At 38.6% G+C, this 18,839-nt stretch overlaps 2 protein-coding genes across 4 annotated transcripts in view; one reads left to right on the top strand and one right to left on the bottom strand.

The window, feature by feature from the left end:
• The window catches only part of LOC309716991 (sialic acid-binding Ig-like lectin 10), a 155,973-nt gene that overhangs the window by 45,204 nt on the left and 91,930 nt on the right, over positions 1 to 18,839 (bottom strand). The window lies entirely within an intron of this gene.
• On the top strand, positions 18 to 17,461 carry LOC309716984 (glucocorticoid modulatory element-binding protein 1-like). Of its 3 annotated transcripts, XM_082551159.1 has the most exons (11): positions 132 to 1,415; positions 1,598 to 2,290; positions 9,480 to 9,621; positions 11,133 to 11,191; positions 11,441 to 11,562; positions 11,722 to 11,825; positions 12,266 to 12,450; positions 12,767 to 12,913; positions 15,508 to 15,645; positions 15,884 to 16,000; positions 16,079 to 17,461. In XM_082551159.1, exons 3-11 carry the CDS (start codon positions 9,497 to 9,499, stop codon positions 16,615 to 16,617), a joined length of 1,536 nt encoding a protein of 511 aa, XP_082407285.1. In that variant the 5' UTR covers positions 132 to 1,415; positions 1,598 to 2,290; positions 9,480 to 9,496; the 3' UTR covers positions 16,618 to 17,461. The 3 variants fall into 3 exon arrangements, with proteins under 3 accessions (XP_082407284.1, XP_082407285.1, XP_082407286.1); XM_082551158.1 differs by lacking the exons at positions 132 to 1,415; positions 1,598 to 2,290 and adding an exon at positions 18 to 96; XM_082551160.1 differs by lacking the exons at positions 132 to 1,415; positions 12,767 to 12,913 and having other exon boundaries at positions 2,042 to 2,290.

Below are 18,839 nucleotides of genomic sequence, written 5' to 3' on the forward strand. Positions count from 1 at the left end.
TGTTCGCTTTATTAACTCGCCCGAATTTCCGTTCTCAGTCTAAGTGCTAAGACTGCCATCTTCCGGTGAATTAATCATTTTCCTCAAGATTTAGAGGTATGTATTTTTTCTTTAATCTTACGTGTGTTTTTCTATTATTCCAGCCTTTTAATGTCTTCGTCAATCAGTTAGTTCTTCACTTTAAAAACATTTCTGCTTTGACAAGTGCTTTTAAAAAAACATCGTTTTGTCGCTGTCCCAGGAGACTCCTGTCAAACGCACCCAAATTATGAACAAATTGAAGTATTTATTCACTTAATGCCATGAGTCCCCAATCAAAGTATCACAGAATATTCATGTGATCTAGGAGCACGCTGACTGTCATTTTAAAGAAGAAAGACTGAGGCCATGCATGCATTCATCATCTGGTTTAAAGTTATAGACTGGAAGTTATCAGAATATTGGAGATGTGGGTCTGTTGTACCTGAGAGAGAGCTGGGGCATGCTCTGGTCACGACACACATGAACAGGAGAGCTGATCCTGCTGCACTACGAGCCCCAATCTGGGCAGCCTTGATGCTTCTGGCTGTAAGGATTACACCACCTGCTGGTGTGACTCTCCAAAGGTCACCCCAAAAAAATCCCTGGTCCGGTCCATGCTTGTTAAATATTATTGCATTATTATTGCATCAACACATTCTTCGACCATCAAGACCAGGTGTGGAGTGTAAAGTACAATATGTATCCAAAATTATTTATTATTTATATAAATGATATTTGTAAGGCATCTGATATATTAAAATTAGTATTATTTGCAGATGACACAAATATTTTTTGTTCTGGGGGGAATCTAAAGGAGCTGCTGGATACAATTACTTCAGAAATGTGCAAAATTAAAAAATGGTTTAACAGGAACAAACTATCGCTAAATCTAAGTAAAACTAAAATGATCTTATTTGGGAATTCCCTTAGAAATGCACAAGTGCAGATTCATATAGATGGTGTGGAAATTGAAAGAGTACTTGAACATAAGTTTCTTGGTGTGATTATAGATGATAAATTAAACTGGAAGTCTCATATAAATCATATACATAACAAAATTTCAAGAAGTGTCTCAATCTTGAGTAAAGTAAAACACATTCTGGACCACAAATCACTCCACATTCTCTATTGTTCCCTGATTGCACCGTATTTGAATTACTGTGCAGAGGTTTGGGGCAATATTTACAAATGTTCGCTATCATTCAATCTTTATATTACAAAAAAGGGCCATAAGGCTAATCCATAAAACTGGTTACAGAGATCATACAAATCCACTATTCTTAAAATCAAAAATTCTAAAATTCACAGATCTGGTTCATTTTCTCACTGCACAAATTATATATAAAGCAATAAATAACCTGCTTCCTGACAATATTCTAAAAGTGCACGGGTATGTTGGTATGGGTATATTATATACCCATACCAACATACCCGATATATATATATATATATATATATACCGTATATATATATATATATATATATATTTGTAGGTTGTGTATCCCTGAGGTGTTAATGGGGTTATTGAAAATGTGTATATATGCGTATGTGTATATACGTATGTATGGATAGATAGAAACATATATGTATATATATTTTAAAAAAAAATACACATGACATATAATGTAATTGCAAGGAGGTATTTCTGTAGTCTATTGATACTAGATAGTGGAAAAGGGGTGGGATTAAATAAGCTTATGCTTCTTCCTGCTCCTTTTTGAACATGAACGTTATTTGGAGTTGTGGTTGCTCGTTTTCCTTTTGTTTTGCTTTGTTCATTTGTCTCTTTTAATTCTATTTTGTTGTACTTTTTCAACATGTTCAAAATAAAGATTCAATCAATCAATCAAATATGTAGGTGACGTGAGGGTTGAGCCTGTCGTATTAAAACCATAAAGCTACACGTGTAACAAACAAAACCCAGATTGTTGAGCTAAGATATGTAATTTGTGTAATAATAATGATACTACTACTACTACTAATAATAATAATAATAGTTCTTGCGGATTTTCCCTGGATTGGAAACATGCTCTGAGGCTGGAAAGCTTTCAGCCTGTGCACAGCCGTGGAGGCGCTCAATCCAAGCCACATAAGAGCAGTCTGACCGATTTACACATCGCGTGCGAGCCAACCGCTTCTCGTGACAGCGGGACAGATGCTTCTCAGGCAAATGCTGCCTTCACTGCAGGAAGTCTAAGCGAAGCAGCACTGCGCATGCTATCGCACTTCTCTGACGACCGGAGGATGAATTATCCCCTGCTGTAAAACGGTGAGTAAAACTACGACAATGTCTACATACAGTCGCAGGTAGAGTGTGTGGGAGTTTGACACGGGACACGGTGTTTTGTGCGCCTTTTTATTTTTATTTTTTCAAAGGACAGGGTCGCGCGTCCCTGTCGGGGTGTGCGTGCCTCCGCACCAAGCAGACGTCAGTTTGAGTGGGTGCAGGAGTGTGAGCAAGGCACGCAACTGTTCGTGCTGTATGAGTTGGTGATCCACACTGTGTTAAGGCCACTTAATACAGCGTGGAAGTTATTAATCAGTGCTGTTATCTGCTCTTTACTGCATAACAAGCCTGCCAGCCACTGTGTCTCTGCTGTGGAATCACCCAAACAGTTTATAAATGAGTTTCTCCTCGGTGCCTTTCATATGTATCTGCTATCATCTCCTACTTATGTTGGACTGAAGTGGTATAATACTTGTGTCAAGCCAGCCTCCAATTCGAGACTTGCAGTCAAGCCAGCCTCCAGTTTGTTTTACGTTCCCTGTGTATTCAAAGTATTACGGGAATGGATGTGGAAACCGGATTTCAAAATAAAAGCCAACTTCGAGTGAATTAACAGATATGTTAAGAACATAATAACATATAATTTAGGCTTTTTTTTTTTTACAAACTCTAATGTTAGATCTATATGACACAGCCTTGTACCCTAATTGTGCCCTGTCACTATCAAGGCCATCTTATTTTGGATTTCAAAGTAAAAGCCCTGTGAATCTTCATTTTTGAACTACTCTTTCAATGACTTAATAATGCTCTTAAAAGCAAAAGTCGTATTTCCAAATACTATTTGAACTTTATATCAACACTTTCCAACCACAGTCTTTTTACAGTGATACCATATCAATATCAAGTCAGTCTGATTTTGCCTTTCATAGTAATGGCCCTTTGAAATTGTCCATAATTGACTTAATCTTCTAACGATTCAAAATGCTCTAAAATGAAAAATTCTTGTTTCCACAGGGTAATTCCACCTTAGATCAACAGTATACAGCCCCACAGTGATACCATATCAATATCAAGTCATTCTGATTATGCCTTCCAAAATAAAAGCCTTTTTAAATTGTCCATAATTGACCTAACTTTCAGTGATTTCAAAATGTTTTAAAATGGAAATTTCCTGTTTCCACAGGGTAATTCCACTCCAGATCAACAGTATACAACCTCACGATGTTACCATATCAATATCAAGACATTCTGATATTGCTTTAAAAAATAAAAGCATTTTCAAACTGCCCATATCTGACTTGCTCCTGGAACAATTTCAAAATGCTCTAAAATGGCACATTCCTGTTTCCACAGGGTAATTCCACTTTAGATCAACAGTATACAGCCCCACAGTGATACCATATCAATATCAAGTCATTCTGATTTTGCTCTCAAAAATAAAAGCCTTTTCAAATTGTCCATAATTGACCTAACTTTCAGTGATTTCAAAATGCTCTAAAATGGAAATTTCCTGTTTCCACAGGGTAATTCCACCTTAGATCAACAGTATACAGCCCCACAGTGATACCATATCAATATCAAGTCATTCTGATTATGCCTTCCAAAATAAAAGCCTTTTTAAATTGTCCATAATTGACCTAACTTTCAGTGATTTCAAAATGCTCTAAAATGGAAATTTCCTGTTTCCACAGGGTAATTCCACTTTAGATCAACAGTATACAGCCCCACAGTGATACCATATCAATGTCAAGTCATTCTGATTTTGCCTTCCAAAGTAAAAGCCTTTTCAAATTGTCCACAATTGACCTAACTTTCAGTGATTTCAAAATGCTCTAAAATGGAAATTTCCTGTTTCCACAGGGTAATTCCACCTTAGATCAACAGTATACAACCTCACGATGTTACCATATCAATATCAAGTCATTCTGATTTTGCTTTCAAAAATAAAAGCATTTTCAAACTGCCCATATCTGACTTGATCCTGGAACAATTTCAAAATGCTCTAAAATGGAAAATTCCTGTTTCCACAGGGTAATTCCACCTTAGATCAACAGTATACAGCCCCACAGTGATACCATATCAATATCAAGTCATTCTGATTATGCCTTCCAAAATAAATGCCCTTTCAAATTGAGCATATATACGACCTACTTTTTTAACGATTTCAAAATGTTCTTAAAAAGAATTTTGCTGTTTCCACAGGATAATTTCACTTTAGGTCAACAGTATACAACCTCACGATGTTACCATATCAATATCAAGTCATTCTGATTATGCCTTCCAAAATAAAAGACTTTTCAAATTGCCAAGATACGACCTACTCTTTTAAAGATTTCAAAATGCTCTAAAAGTGAAAATTGCTGTTTCCACAGGATAATTTCACTTTAGGTCAACAGTATACAACCTCACGATGTTACCACATCAATATCAAGTCATTCTGATTTTGCTTTCAAAAATAAAAGCATTTTCAAAATGCCCATATCTGACTTGATCCTGGAACAATTTCAAAATGCTCTAAAATGGAAAATTCCTGTTTCCACAGGGTAATTCCACTTTAGATCAACAGTATACAGCCCCACAGTGATACCATATCAATATCAAGTCATTCTGATTATGCCTTCCAAAATAAAAGACTTTTTAAATTGTCCATAATTGACCTAACTTTCAGTGATTTCAAAATGCTCTAAAATGGAAATTTCCTGTTTCCACAGGGTAATTCCACTTTAGATCAACAGTATACAGCCCCACAGTGATACCATATTAATATCAAGTCATTCTGATTTTGCCTTCCAAAGTAAAAGCCTTTTCAAATTGTCCACAATTGACCTAACTTTCAGTGATTTCAAAATGCTCTAAAATGGAAATTTCCTGTTTCCACAGGATAATTCCACTCCAGATCAACAGTATACAGCCCCACAGTGATACCATATTAATATCAAGTCATTCTGATTATGCCTTCCAAAATAAAAGACTTTTCAAATTGCCAAGATACGACCTACTCTTTTAAAGATTTCAAAATGCTCTAAAAGTGAAAATTGCTGTTTCCACAGGATAATTTCACCTTAGATCAACAGTATACAACCTCACGATGTTACCATATCAATTTCAAGTAATTCTGATTATGCCTTCCAAAATAATGGCCTGTTGAAAATGCCCATAATTTACCTAACTTTCAGTGATTTCAGAATGCTCTAAAAAGGAAGATTTCAGTTTCCACAGGGTAATTCCACTTTAGATCAACAGTATACAACCTCACGATGTTACCATGTCAATTTCAAGTCAGTCTGATTTTGCTTTTCAAAATAAAAACTTTTTCAATTTGCCCATATATGACTTACTCTTGGAGCGAATTCAAAATGCTCTAAGATGGAAAATTGCTGTTTCCACAGCATAATTCCACTTTAGATCAATAGTATCCAACCCCACAGTGATACCATATCAATATCAAATCAGTCTGATGTTGCCTTCCAAAATAAAAGACTTTTCAAATTGCCGATATACGACCTACTCTTTTAAAGAATTCAGAACGCTCTAAAAATGAAACTTGCTCTTTCCACAGGATGAATCCGTGTTAGATCAAAAGTGTACAACCACACCATGGTACTACTTCAATTTCAAGTCATTCTGATTTTGCCTTCCAAAATAATGGCCTGTTGAAAATGCCAATAACTTACCTAACTTTCAGTGATTTCGGAATGCTCTAAAAAGGAAATTTTCTGTTTCCACAGAATAATTTCACTTTAAATCAACAGTATACAACCCCACAGAGATACCATGTTAAGATCAAGTCACTCTGATTTTGCCTTCCAAAATAAAAGTGTTTTCAAATTGCCCGTAGACGACCTACTCGTTTAACGATTTCAAAATGCTCTTAAATTGAAAGATGCTGTTTCCACAGGATAATTCCACTTTAGATCAACAGTATCCAACCCGACAGTAAAACCATGTAAATTTCATGTTGGTCTGATTTCGCCTTTCAAATTAATGGCCCGTCGAATTTGTCCATATGTGATATACTCTTTCAATTATTTCAGAATGTTTTAAAAATGAAAATTGCTGTTTCAACACATATTGGGTTTTCATTTTGAAAAGCAAAATCAGACTCAATTGATTATGACAGAATTGAATCATAAAGATGATGTAAAAGGAAGCCGAAATTGCCACTAGGTTGTAATTGATAGTACGTTTATATTTTAAGTCTGTGGAAAGATGTCATTCTAAATAAAGAAATTACAAAACAGCTTGCAAACCAACCATGAAATTTACATGGTTTTACTGTCGGGTTGGATACTGTTGATCTAAAGTGGAATTATCCTGTGGAAACAGCATCTTTCAATTTAAGAGCATTTTGAAATCGTTAAACGAGTAGGTCGTCTACGGGCAATTTGAAAATACTTTTATTTTGGAAGGCAAAATCAGAGTGACTTGATCTTAACATCGTATCTCTGTGGGGTTGTATACTGTTGATTTAAAGTGAAATTATTCTGTGGAAACAGAAAATTTCCTTTTTAGAGCATTCCGAAATCACTGAAAGTTAGGTAAGTTATTGGCATTTTCAACAGGCCATTATTTTGGAAGGCAAAATCAGAATGACTTGAAATTGAAGTAGTACCATGGTGTGGATGTACACTTTTGATCTAACATGGATTCATCCTGTGGAAAGAGCAAGTTTCATTTTTAGAGCGTTCTGAATTCTTTAAAAGAGTAGGTCGTATATCGGCAATTTGAAAAGTCTTTTATTTTGGAAGGCAACATCAGACTGATTTGATATTGATATGGTATCACTGTGGGGTTGGATACTATTGATCTAAAGTGGAATTATGCTGTGGAAACAGCAATTTTCCATCTTAGAGCATTTTGAATTCGCTCCAAGAGTAAGTCATATATGGGCAAATTGAAAAAGTTTTTATTTTGAAAAGCAAAATCAGACTGACTTGAAATTGACATGGTAACATCGTGAGGTTGTATACTGTTGAACTAAAGTGAAATTATCCTGTGGAAACAGCAAAATTCTTTTTAAGAACATTTTGAAATCGTCAAAAAAGTAGGCCGTATATGCTCAATTTGAAAGGGCATTTATTTTGGAAGGCATAATCAGAATGACTTGATATTGATATGGTATCACTGTGGGGCTGTATACTGTTGATCTAAGGTGGAATTACCCTGTGGAAACAGGAAATTTCCATTTTAGAGCATTTTGAAATCACTGAAAGTTAGGTCAATTGTGGACAATTTGAAAAGGCTTTTACTTTGGAAGGCAAAATCAGAATGACTTGACATTGATATGGTATCACTGTGGGGCTGTATACTGTTGATCTAAAGTGGAATTACCCTGTGGAAACAGGAAATTTCCATTTTAGAGCATTTTGAAATCACTGAAAGTTAGGTCAATTATGGACAATTTAAAAAGGCTTTTATTTTGGAAGGCATAATCAGAATGACTTGATATTGATATGGTATCACTGTGGGGCTGTATACTGTTGATCTAAGGTGGAATTACCCTGTGGAAACAGGAATTTTCCATTTTAGAGCATTTTGAAATCACTGAAAGTTAGGTCAATTATGGACAATTTGAAAAGGCTTTTATTTTTGAGAGCAAAATCAGAATGACTTGATATTGATATGGTATCACTGTGGGGCTGTATACTGTTGATCTAAAGTGGAATTACCCTGTGGAAACAGGAATGTGCCATTTTAGAGCATTTTGAAATTGTTCCAGGAGCAAGTCAGATATGGGCAGTTTGAAAATGCTTTTATTTTTTAAAGCAATATCAGAATGTCTTGATATTGATATGGTAACATCGTGAGGTTGTATACTGTTGATCTGGAGTGGAATTACCCTGTGGAAACAGGAAATTTCCATTTTAAAACATTTTGAAATCACTGAAAGTTAGGTCAATTATGGACAATTTAAAAAGGCTTTTATTTTGGAAGGCATAATCAGAATGACTTGATATTGATATGGTATCACTGTGGGGCTGTATACTGTTGATCTAAGGTGGAATTACCCTGTGGAAACAAGAATTTTTCATTTTAGAGCATTTTGAATCGTTAGAAGATTAAGTCAATTATGGACAATTTCAAAGGGCCATTACTATGAAAGGCAAAATCAGACTGACTTGATATTGATATGGTATCACTGTAAAAAGACTGTGGTTGGAAAGTGTTGATATAAAGTTCAAATAGTATTTGGAAATACGACTTTTGCTTTTAAGAGCATTATTAAGTCATTGAAAGAGTAGTTCAAAAATGAAGATTCACAGGGCTTTTACTTTGAAATCCAAAATAAGATGGCCTTGATAGTGACAGGGCACAATTAGGGTACAAGGCTGTGTCATATAGATCTAACATTAGAGTTTGTAAAAAAAAAAAAGCCTAAATTATATGTTATTATGTTCTTAACATATCTGTTAATTCACTCGAAGTTGGCTTTTATTTTGAAATCCGGTTTCCACATCCATTCCCGTAATACTTTGAATACACAGGGAACGTAAAACAAACTGGAGGCTGGCTTGACTGCAAGTCTCGAATTGGAGGCTGGCTTGACACCAGTGATATAATAGAGAGAATCAGGCTCGAATGATTGCAAAGGCACTTTATTTATTATTAATCGGTAGCTTTTTACCCTGGAGCGGTTTCCCATTTCGCACTGACCGTATATTATCACAGTCCAGTGGGTACTTTGTTCACATTTGACCACTCCATAATGTGATTATGTGCCAATTTTTAAAGCAAATTCTTAAGGTGTTCTGTAGCCATAATTATAGCACACACATACACATACATATAGGCAGGCTACATGGCAGCATGCTTTGCAGACTGCTTTATTTCATCTGGTAACAATGCTCCTGCAGATTGCATTTGTTCAACAGACTGACTGATCTGATGTCAGATTATTCCTTTGACTGAATGAATTAAATAGATGAATATCCTTGAATAGACTTTGCTGTGTTACGTTTGTAGGCAGTGCTTTAGTAAAAGCTGTAAGCTTTTGTTTCAGTATTTACGATGTTCTTGTGCATTCTTAGCAGCAGCATAGGAAGCAAGGCCCGGTGATGTGAGGATTATGTCATTTTAAGCCCTGTATGGACTCATTTCTATGACAGTTGCATGCAAGAAAAGGCTGTTAGAGGGGGTGGGTGGGTAAAACTCAGTGATTTGCATGTGCATTAAAGCGTGCACACTTGTCATGTGGACGTTAACACGCCTGCTCGCCCTTTTCTGTCTGCAGCTCCGAGAAGAGAGGTGATGGCGGGTGCTCAGGTCACCGTGTCTTCAGAGGAGGTCATGACTGCGAGGGAAGAGGAGGGAGAGCACAGCAGTACTGAGCAAAAATCTCAAGTCCTCTTGCACCTGCAGCCCGTCCTGCATGGGTAAAGTGGCTCGTATTAATATAAGCGCTTTGTTTGTGTGAAGAGCACAGTGATCTTTGTGTTAAACAAATTATGTGAGATACATCTGTTGTTTAATGCAGACTTAATTCAAAGAACACAAAATCAGGCAGGTATACAGAAGATGACCACATCCTAAAGTGAGACACCTTAACAACTATATTATATTTAAAGGCAACCTTTCCAACTCTTGCTAAATAAATACAATGAGCATAAAAGGAAACTGAAGTTATTGTTATTTCACTGTTGATTCTTTTAGCTAACAGTCTTTGAGTTTCAGTATGGATGCATTCACAGATTGAATAGAATAGAATAGAATAGAATTCAACTTTATTGTCATTGCACATGCACAGGTACAGGGCAACGAAATGCAGTTTGCATCCATCCAGAAGTGCTTTAGTGATATAGATATATTACAATATATATTAGCAATAATATAGATATGTGAGTATATTACAGAAATGGGTCTATTATGGTATGTTATAATGTACACGGTATGAAGTATGTTGTGAATATTCTATAACTATAAGTATGTACAGGCTGTAGTGAGTACAAGCTATGTACAGGATATGGACAGGATATAAATATGAAAAACTATACAGAATATGAAATAAATAACTTTACAGAAATCTGAGATATACAGCTATACAGAAATGGGAACTATGCAAGTTGTAAACAGTTGTAGGATTAAAAATTATCGAATGTACAGAATGATTATTTACACAGAGCTATACAGTAGTGCAGTTAAGATAAGTGAGATATAATTCCTACAGAGGCTATATAAAGTGCTAGTGGTTGTGAGTGGTGGTTCAGTCCATGTTATTATTGTGTGTTTGAGGGTACAGTTGTCCATTGTGGTTGTGTGTATGTTCAGTCCATGTGTTAACGTGGGTCAGATGTCAGGAGGCAGAGTTCAGGAGTCTGACAGCTGTGGGGAAGAAGCTGTTCCGGTACCTGGTGGTCTTAGTCCGGAGGCTCCTGTAGCGCCTCCCATTGCCATAAAAAGACAGATTTTTTGGGGGGAAAATGTCATTGACAGGCATACCATCATGCAGGCTGACCTTCCTTTGACTATAGTAAAAAATCTTCCTTTATTATGCACTGAGTAGCACTGGTGGCTGCCAGTATTTTTATTGTTTGGAAATGTTTGGCTTTAGTTGATTTTTTTCTTAGTTTCAGTGTTAGTTTTAGACTTCTTAAATTATTATTGTATGGAGGCTGAGATTCTTCTAGACATCCAAAGTCTCAATAAAGACGTCATCAATGCTTTATCAGGCAAATTGTAAAAGTTTTTTTAAAGCAAACTAACAAATACTGACACTGAGGATATTTCCTCTATAAACAATACAAATGCTTTACAGTCCCACATAAAGAGTGACATCTGGTCGTTCTGTGTATACATGCAGCCAACTTGCACGCATTTTAAGAATATTTCCAAGGCTTGCGTGCAATAAATAATTATTTTATATGTGTGGATCTGTCGCCCTCTGCAGGATGAATGATGACATTGCAGACACTGGCACTACAGTCCTGGCCATAGAGACGCATCATGGTGAATGACACAAAGACATTGCAACTAATTGCTGAACTGAACCTTTCAAACACACAGCTTATTCAGTCTAACCGATGCAGTAAACGGAATAATGAATCTCTCAAGCTTCACTGTCATGTAACAGATATACACGGAGAGTATTGACAAACCTCCTGGGGTGTTTGACGATTCTGACTTTCATTACTGCAAATGCACACTGTAATGCCGCTGCAGGCGGTCATGGCGATGTTTGTGTTCTGTAACGTTTAGATGACAGTGAAGCAGATGGAGATGAGGTCGAGTATGGCTACCCCATCACTTGCGGAGACAGCAGGGCGGTGCTGCTGTTTAAGAAGTTTGTGTGCCCCGGAATCAACGTCAGATGCGTCAAAGTAAGTTGATGTTTAGTGTGATCGTTTAATTATTACCTTATTATTACTGCAAAATTTATTTTTGAAAACCTTTCTCCGCGATGGCATTTTGGTCCCTTCTGTCTTATTACTCTCTCAGAAACATAATGTGTGCTGTCCTCCCTTTTTTTTTTTTAACAGTTCAATGACGAGCTCATCAGTCCTAAGCAGTTTGTGCATCTGGCAGGGAAAGCTACTCTAAAGGACTGGAAAAGAGCCATCAGGCTGGGAGGAGTAATGCTCAGGTAGACTCATATAACTTCTTTTTGTCTGCTTTTTGTTGTAGAGCGGCGCACAGCTAAAGTCTCACTCATATAATTTGCAGCTGCTTGGAGTCTGTCAGGGTTTGCCGGTGCATTCCAGAGGCAGTCTGTAAGTGGCATTATCATGATAGCAGGATCAAATAGCACGGATGCAAGCTGCCGAGAAACACTTCTCACCTCTTTATCATGTTTGCGCTTGTTGTTGGTATTACTGTGAGATGGTACACAAAGCTCAAAAGGCCCTATCTGTTCTTTTCATCTTCATTCCTCCAGAGGCCAGATCAAGGCACTCTGTGTCGAGCACACCGCTGAGAAGCTATCAGGAACTCACTGGAAATTCAGTCCTAACATCCCCCCGTAGCTACGTAGCGTAAATATTTTCCTGGAAACTTTGCAGTGTTAACCTGGCTCTCCCCGTGCAGGAAAATGATGGACTCCGGCCAGATAGATTTCTACCAGCATGACACCCTGTGCAGCAACACCTGCCACAGCACTAAATTTGATGTGCTGATCAGCAGAACGCGGCTTCCTCCTGGGAACTCGGTGCAGCCGAGCCTGTCGTGTCTGGCTCTTGACCCTGTTGGAGGGCAGGTGTCTCCCGTGACAGGTAGATTTCAGTTGGCATTCAGTTTGCTGCTTTTTTTTTGCCTCCCACATATGCTTGGGCTGCTGCGGCATCACTCAGGAAACAGAACCTAAACCCTTTGGAAACCACTTGAACATTTACAGAAAAGAAACACAGCCTTAGGGGTTTTTTATTTTTTGGAAAGTAGTGAACGCTTTAATAAGCTTGACGTTTAAATATAAACATCAGCAATAAAAAGTTTGCTTTTAATGTTTACCTCACCACCGCACAGAAGAAAATAAAATCCAGAGAGGAGTGGTCGCATTATGGGTTTCACTGCATTTTGTTCCCATTTCAGAAGATGCACATAAGGCGGCAGAGGTGCAGGAGAGTTTGCAGGATAGGATTAGTGCAGCAGCAGAGTGGAGCAACGGTCCACGGAGGCTTCTAAACCCTGTAACAGCCAATGGACATGCTACCAAAAGAAAGCTGGCTGACGTACCTGGTAATTATAAGAACACGTGCATACACTGGGGTGCTTGTTGAATAGATTAATAAACTGCATAAGGCAGGTACGCCCTATTTTAAATAAAGATAACACCCAGATAATTACTGTTCAGCGGGAAAATCTGTGCACAATCAGTCACTGTTGGAACCGGGAAAGCAGATGGCATCTCCTTTCATGATAGCCCACACCGCAGCAAACCGCTCACCTCTACTGCTCCACTTTGGGTGCTTAAGCAGTCGCCACATGGGTATATGCTCTGTTTAGAAGCCATTTAGTGGCTTACTGCAGTTTTGGGCACAGCACATGGAGCATGTGCAAGTCACATGTTTAACTGCAAATGTCTGTCAGGTTATATGCTAGAATATGTCCTGTAGGCTCCGGCATCATGAAGGTTTTATTTACTCCTGGCATGTGTTACTTTTCCATCTGTTAAAGGAAATGTTTCTTAGAAATGTTTGACTTTAAAAGTTTCAATGCTATCATGGGTGGAGGCACAACTTCAGCCCACAGATCTTCAAGAGGTTGTATGTCTGTGAGCCCTGAAACCTGCCCTGAAGGGTTTAAATGAGTCATCCTGCAGTCCATTTGTCCCTTGTGTCACACCTCTTGCAGCATCAATTGTTTGACCCCTCCACCAACACTGAACCTTTGAATCTGCAGTTGTGCCATTCCTGCAGACCGTCCTTAAAGAGCTGCTGACCCCATCTGACATTTCTAAGTGCTATTCTAACCAAAACTTTGATTTAAGGGTGTTTTAAGTGACCTTATCAGGTGCTCTTTAAAGTAGATGACAGTAGATATCGATGCATCTTTAGCCTAGAGATGCATCGATATTGGTACTGTGCAAAAGTCTTGACACACCCATCGTTTCTTTATATTTTGCTAGGACAAAGGGAAAAATGTGCCGAGATTTACTAAAATGTCAAAACATACATTGAAGTATAGTATATAAGTCAAAAACAGAGTTTGTAAAGTTCTAACAAGCTTGTAAGTCAATATTTGGTGTGACCACCTTTAATCTTCAACACAGCCTAAAACCTCTGATTCAAGCTTTTTTCAACTTTTCTTTAAGTAGTCTCGAGGAGGTTCTGGGCTCTGGGGAGGCCGATCCATGACCGATAGTGTTCTGTTGTGCGTTTGGTATCACTGTGATGCTGAAACATGAAGCCAGTGTTAGTCAGATTCTTTCCACATGGTATTACATAGCGGATCAAAATCTGATGGTGTGTTTCTGTGTTCAGAATTCCATCAAGTTTGTTGACACGATCTCCAACATTTCCATGAACCATGACAAAACCTTTCAATAATACTTTGCATATCAAACCGTGACATCTTTGGCATCTTCCATAAATCTAACACAGGCTGCTTGTAATAAACTCCATCAAGATACAATTTAAAATTAGTTCTTTGTCACGTGTAATGTTTTTTTTTATGCTTGAAAGATTCACAGGTCAATGTTAAACGACTTAACAAACAAAAGAAACATTCCACTAAAATCAGGTCAGGTACAAGGACTGGACTGAAAAACGTTTGAAAGACCTTCAGAAAACCTGGACTTGAACTGCTGCTCGCTTTAAAAATATTTTAAAAAAGTCTAGTTTCCTTGGAAGCAAAATAAAACGAAATAAGGAGTGGCTCAGCAATTTTGCACGGAACAGTTTGTGCCGATTTAAAAAGGTAAAATGTGTGGTGGTATTTTACAGATGGTTTTAATAATAAGAATAATGTTCAATATTGATATCTGAATTTTTTTACTTTCTAAAAATAGGTATAGGTATCGGCTCCAAATAAACTGTCAGGCTCTCAGTCCGGGTCCTCAGTAAAATAGCCTGAGATGGTTTAGTGAAGGGCAAATTGAAATGTGTCACAGCACATGGAGTGCTGCTTGTCATAGGGCTTAAAACATATAGCCAATTCACAGCTTACACCTCTACTCCTCTATCAGCTGCTGAAGAAATGCGCTGCTTCTCTGTAATGCACGATGTAAAGAAATGAATGAATTAAACTTCGGAGGGCCTTAAACGGTATTTGGAATATCTTCACCAGACATTCTGCATTTATCTCGACAGATTTTAAGCAAACATGAATTTGCATGCATTTCATATCAAGCATCTTTGACATTTTTACCACTTTCATGCGCTTGACTTGTTTTCCTTTTCTTTTGGCAGATCTCCAGTAATTCTTCATTCACTCTCAAATTCGCCTTGCCCTCCTTTCTCTCCTCTTGGAGCACCTCTTTTCTGACCCATTTTCACACTCTTTTGTCGTTCCCTCTGTCACATATTTGACATCCTCTCTCCAACTGCTGCATCACTCCTATTTCCTTTATCTCTGTATATTTGTTCCCAGTGTTTATCCAACCCTGACATATTCTGTTTCTGTTTTTCTTCTCTCTTTTCTTCCTCTTTCAAAGCTCTGACTCTCTCCAAATTTCACCTCCAACCCTATTTTTCTTGCTGCCTGTCCCCACAGCAACACAAAGCATTGTATACTTTTACACAAACTAACAAAACGAAAGGACAAACATGCACACACTTGCATAGATTTCTTGATATCCCATTATAACGCCCTACCTATTTGACCTCCTGTAGACGGGGTGTTGACTCTGTGGAAGGGTGTGGCAGACTGCGGGATGATGGGGGAGGTCCTATCCAGCCTCCAGAATGAACTGTTCAGCACTTTTAAGCGGGTGGAGCTTCGCAGTGAGAACGGAAACCTGCAGGAAACAGGTAAGTGCCCACAGTGGTACCCATCTAACCTCTGGACTGTGAAAAATGATTCAGTGTTGATGTTAATAAAACGTCAGCTGAGTCAAAACTTGAAAAATCAGGTTTCAAAAAGATTTTCAATAAAGGCCCCGCCAGCTAAATCTTTGAAAATTCATTGCTATTGATTTTGCAAACAGCTGACTTCATTGTGGACAAATCATTCAAAAGCCTTGTAGCTGACTCTTGATTATTTTGTTAGATGTCATGCTGCTTAATTCCTTGTGTGAGATGTTTGGGCTTTTGGATTCGGTGAAACAAGCCACAGACCTGAGGCGCAGCCAGACTGAAAAGAAAAAGATCCATAACAGTGTTTATGGTGAGAAAGCATTCAAAACGCGGCACATGCAGAGATACCCCGATGAAGCGAATTAACGATAATTTTCTTCTTGTGTAGACTTCGATGAGCTCTCGGAGGACAAGGGGAAGCAGAGCTGTGATAAAGGGACATCTAAAAAAGCCGCATCACTAAAACACCCTCGAACTCAGCGTAAAAGCAAGACGAGCAGCCATCCCCAGAGCTCGCTGCCCTCTGTCAAATCAGCCACAGCGATCCAGCCTCATTCTATCACAGGTTTATGTGCTGCATCTTACCCTCATCTCACAATAAACCCTCAGCTCTTTGCCCATTTCTCTGCCTACACCAGCCAGCGTTGTCATGCTGAAACTGGCAGGACAGACAGGGATGTCCACAGTGCCACGCTGGAGGGGGACCGAGAGATCAGTGAGGCAGACAACCAGGAGGAGTTTCATGGGCTGGGAAGGGAAGGCAACAAGAGAAAGGACACATCAGGGATCCACAAAGAACCTGGACAAGGGAGTGTAAAGTTTTGGGAGGGATCTCATGTTAGAAGGGACGAGGTGACAGAAGGCTTGCACGACATTGAAAAGGTGATTATGGGGAGAAAGGCATCAAAGAAACATAAAAGTAAGTGAGGCAGACGACCCCAGAGGGATTCTGCGGGACTAATTGAGGGAATGTGCCGGGAACTGAAAGAAGACACGGAGCGGAGAAACAATTAAAAACAATATGACTTTGTCAAACTCTACTTTTTCCACAGTGAAATATGCAGTACAGACAGCGGTTAGTGGGGTTGTCTTCTCACACAGACGCTTTTTAATGTTCTTAAATGGAAATGCTGGATTTTACAGCATCAGAGGTAATACAACTGAAATGACTCGTCGATTAAGTGACCGACTGTCCCAAACCATTGTTCGAGTCATTATGGGTGTCATAATATGCCCTATTTTGCAATACGAAGATTTATTACTGCTTTTTGAGATTTTATATGACACCAGCACTTAACAGAAAAAATCATTGACATTTCAGGTGACAATGAACGTGTGCTGGTATGGTTGTTTTTTTTATTATTATCACCCACATAGTATCAGTGTTTCCAATCCTTTACAAGTCTGCCGTCTTTGATGACACTCTTCCTCTAGCTGAACACTGTCACTAATTAATGATAGATTTTTTTAGCAACTTGTAAAATACTTATTTTGTTACTTGTGTTTTGCGATTTATATCTTTTAGATTTTGTGAAATATTTCTCACTCAGGCTGTGATTAGGATTTGACCACCTGCAGACACATCCTGCCTGAAGATGTATGGCTCCCAGTTTCTAATCACGCCCCTTACACTGAGTACTAACAAATACAGAATCTTGCAGTAACTATCCCCTTGCTAGTTAAAAGTAAGAAGGGAGAAATAGCCATCAAAATGACCTTGAGCGATAATGAATGCATTTTGAATAAAAACCTTCGCATTTTGAATTTTTAACAGCAGCAGCGTGTGAGTTTTCTTCAAGCGCTAACTTCACACCACTCAATTTACTGATCCTTTTTAAAGTCAGGGCGTTGATGGAAATTGGAAAACGTTGGTGGTTAATCTACTGACCGTACAGGCAGGAAGCCAATAAATTGCGCACAGAGGTCATTGTTTATTCAAAGTTTCCCTGCTGTTTTAATCTCAGCGGCTTCATTCATCTCATTACTTCTCACAGTCAGATTGTTCTAACGTCTCACGCGGACACCTGTTACCTTACTGACCTCCTCACAACAGAAACGAGTGTATTTGAACAGCTTATCAGCCTGCAGAGGAGGAAACACTGCTGCTGTGAGTTCCCTGATCACTGTGTTGGACTTGCAGTTTCTTTTTGACAGCTGGTGGAAATTGTCCTGTTTTTTAAGGTATCGCCGGTTTGACTGACCGATCTTCAGCGTTTTAGGCCACACACAGTGAAGTACAGTAGCCTTCTCATGTTTGCCTCCCCGTTGCGTTTCGCTGTTTGTTTGCTTTTCGAGCTGCATGCCGAGGCCGCGTGATAGACGCTGATGATTTGCCTTTGACAGCTTCTCTCAGAACTCTGATGATATGTTATTATCAATTCATGCACAACACTGCCTGGGCAGATGTAGTTGTTTGTGAGGCAACGTGAGTGGCAGCTGATAAAATGACTTTCATCGTAGTGCGGTTCTCAGCATCTCCGCTGACACCTGTCCTGCTGTTGGATTATTCGAACAGTATTTTGCAACATTCTATTAAGTTTAACACAAATTAAACTATAATGGAGAATTCTGAGCTTGTTTATATAAATTGCTGCTCTGTGGCTCGAATACTTGGAAGAAAAGCTCTGCTGTGCATCACGCAGGTGTAATTAGAATTGTTAGCCTGACATATATTGTGCTCCTTTGGTTAAATTAAGTAATCGGCTGAGCGTCGTATCATTCATCTGTCATTCCGGGCTAACGGCATTAAAGTCTGCAATGTGCTCTCATGTTTGGACTTAGATGCATCTCTGTGGCCACCTTTAATTTAATCCACGGCCTTAGTGCTCACACATCGCAGCAAAATGAATGATGATTAGCCTGCTTAATGGCATCTTGATCAAATTGGGGGTCCTGGAGCAGCAGCTAAACGTGTCAGCTTTTAACCTGAGCAAGAGCGACTGTCACATCAGCACTTACGCAAGACGTTTAGGCTGGGAAGAAAAAAGCTGTAATCAAATACAAGTGCACACGTTGCTGGATGGAAAGAATATCCAGGAATTCATATTCAAATACACAACTTGTGTTTTCACACACACCAGACAGGACAAGCAAGACAACCAGATATGCATTTATATGTATCAAAGTCACGGTGGGGTTATTACCTCTTT

This window comes from Aulonocara stuartgranti, assembly GCF_965226115.1.
Source record: "Aulonocara stuartgranti genome assembly, chromosome: 11".
Taxonomy (NCBI): domain Eukaryota; kingdom Metazoa; phylum Chordata; class Actinopteri; order Cichliformes; family Cichlidae; genus Aulonocara; species Aulonocara stuartgranti.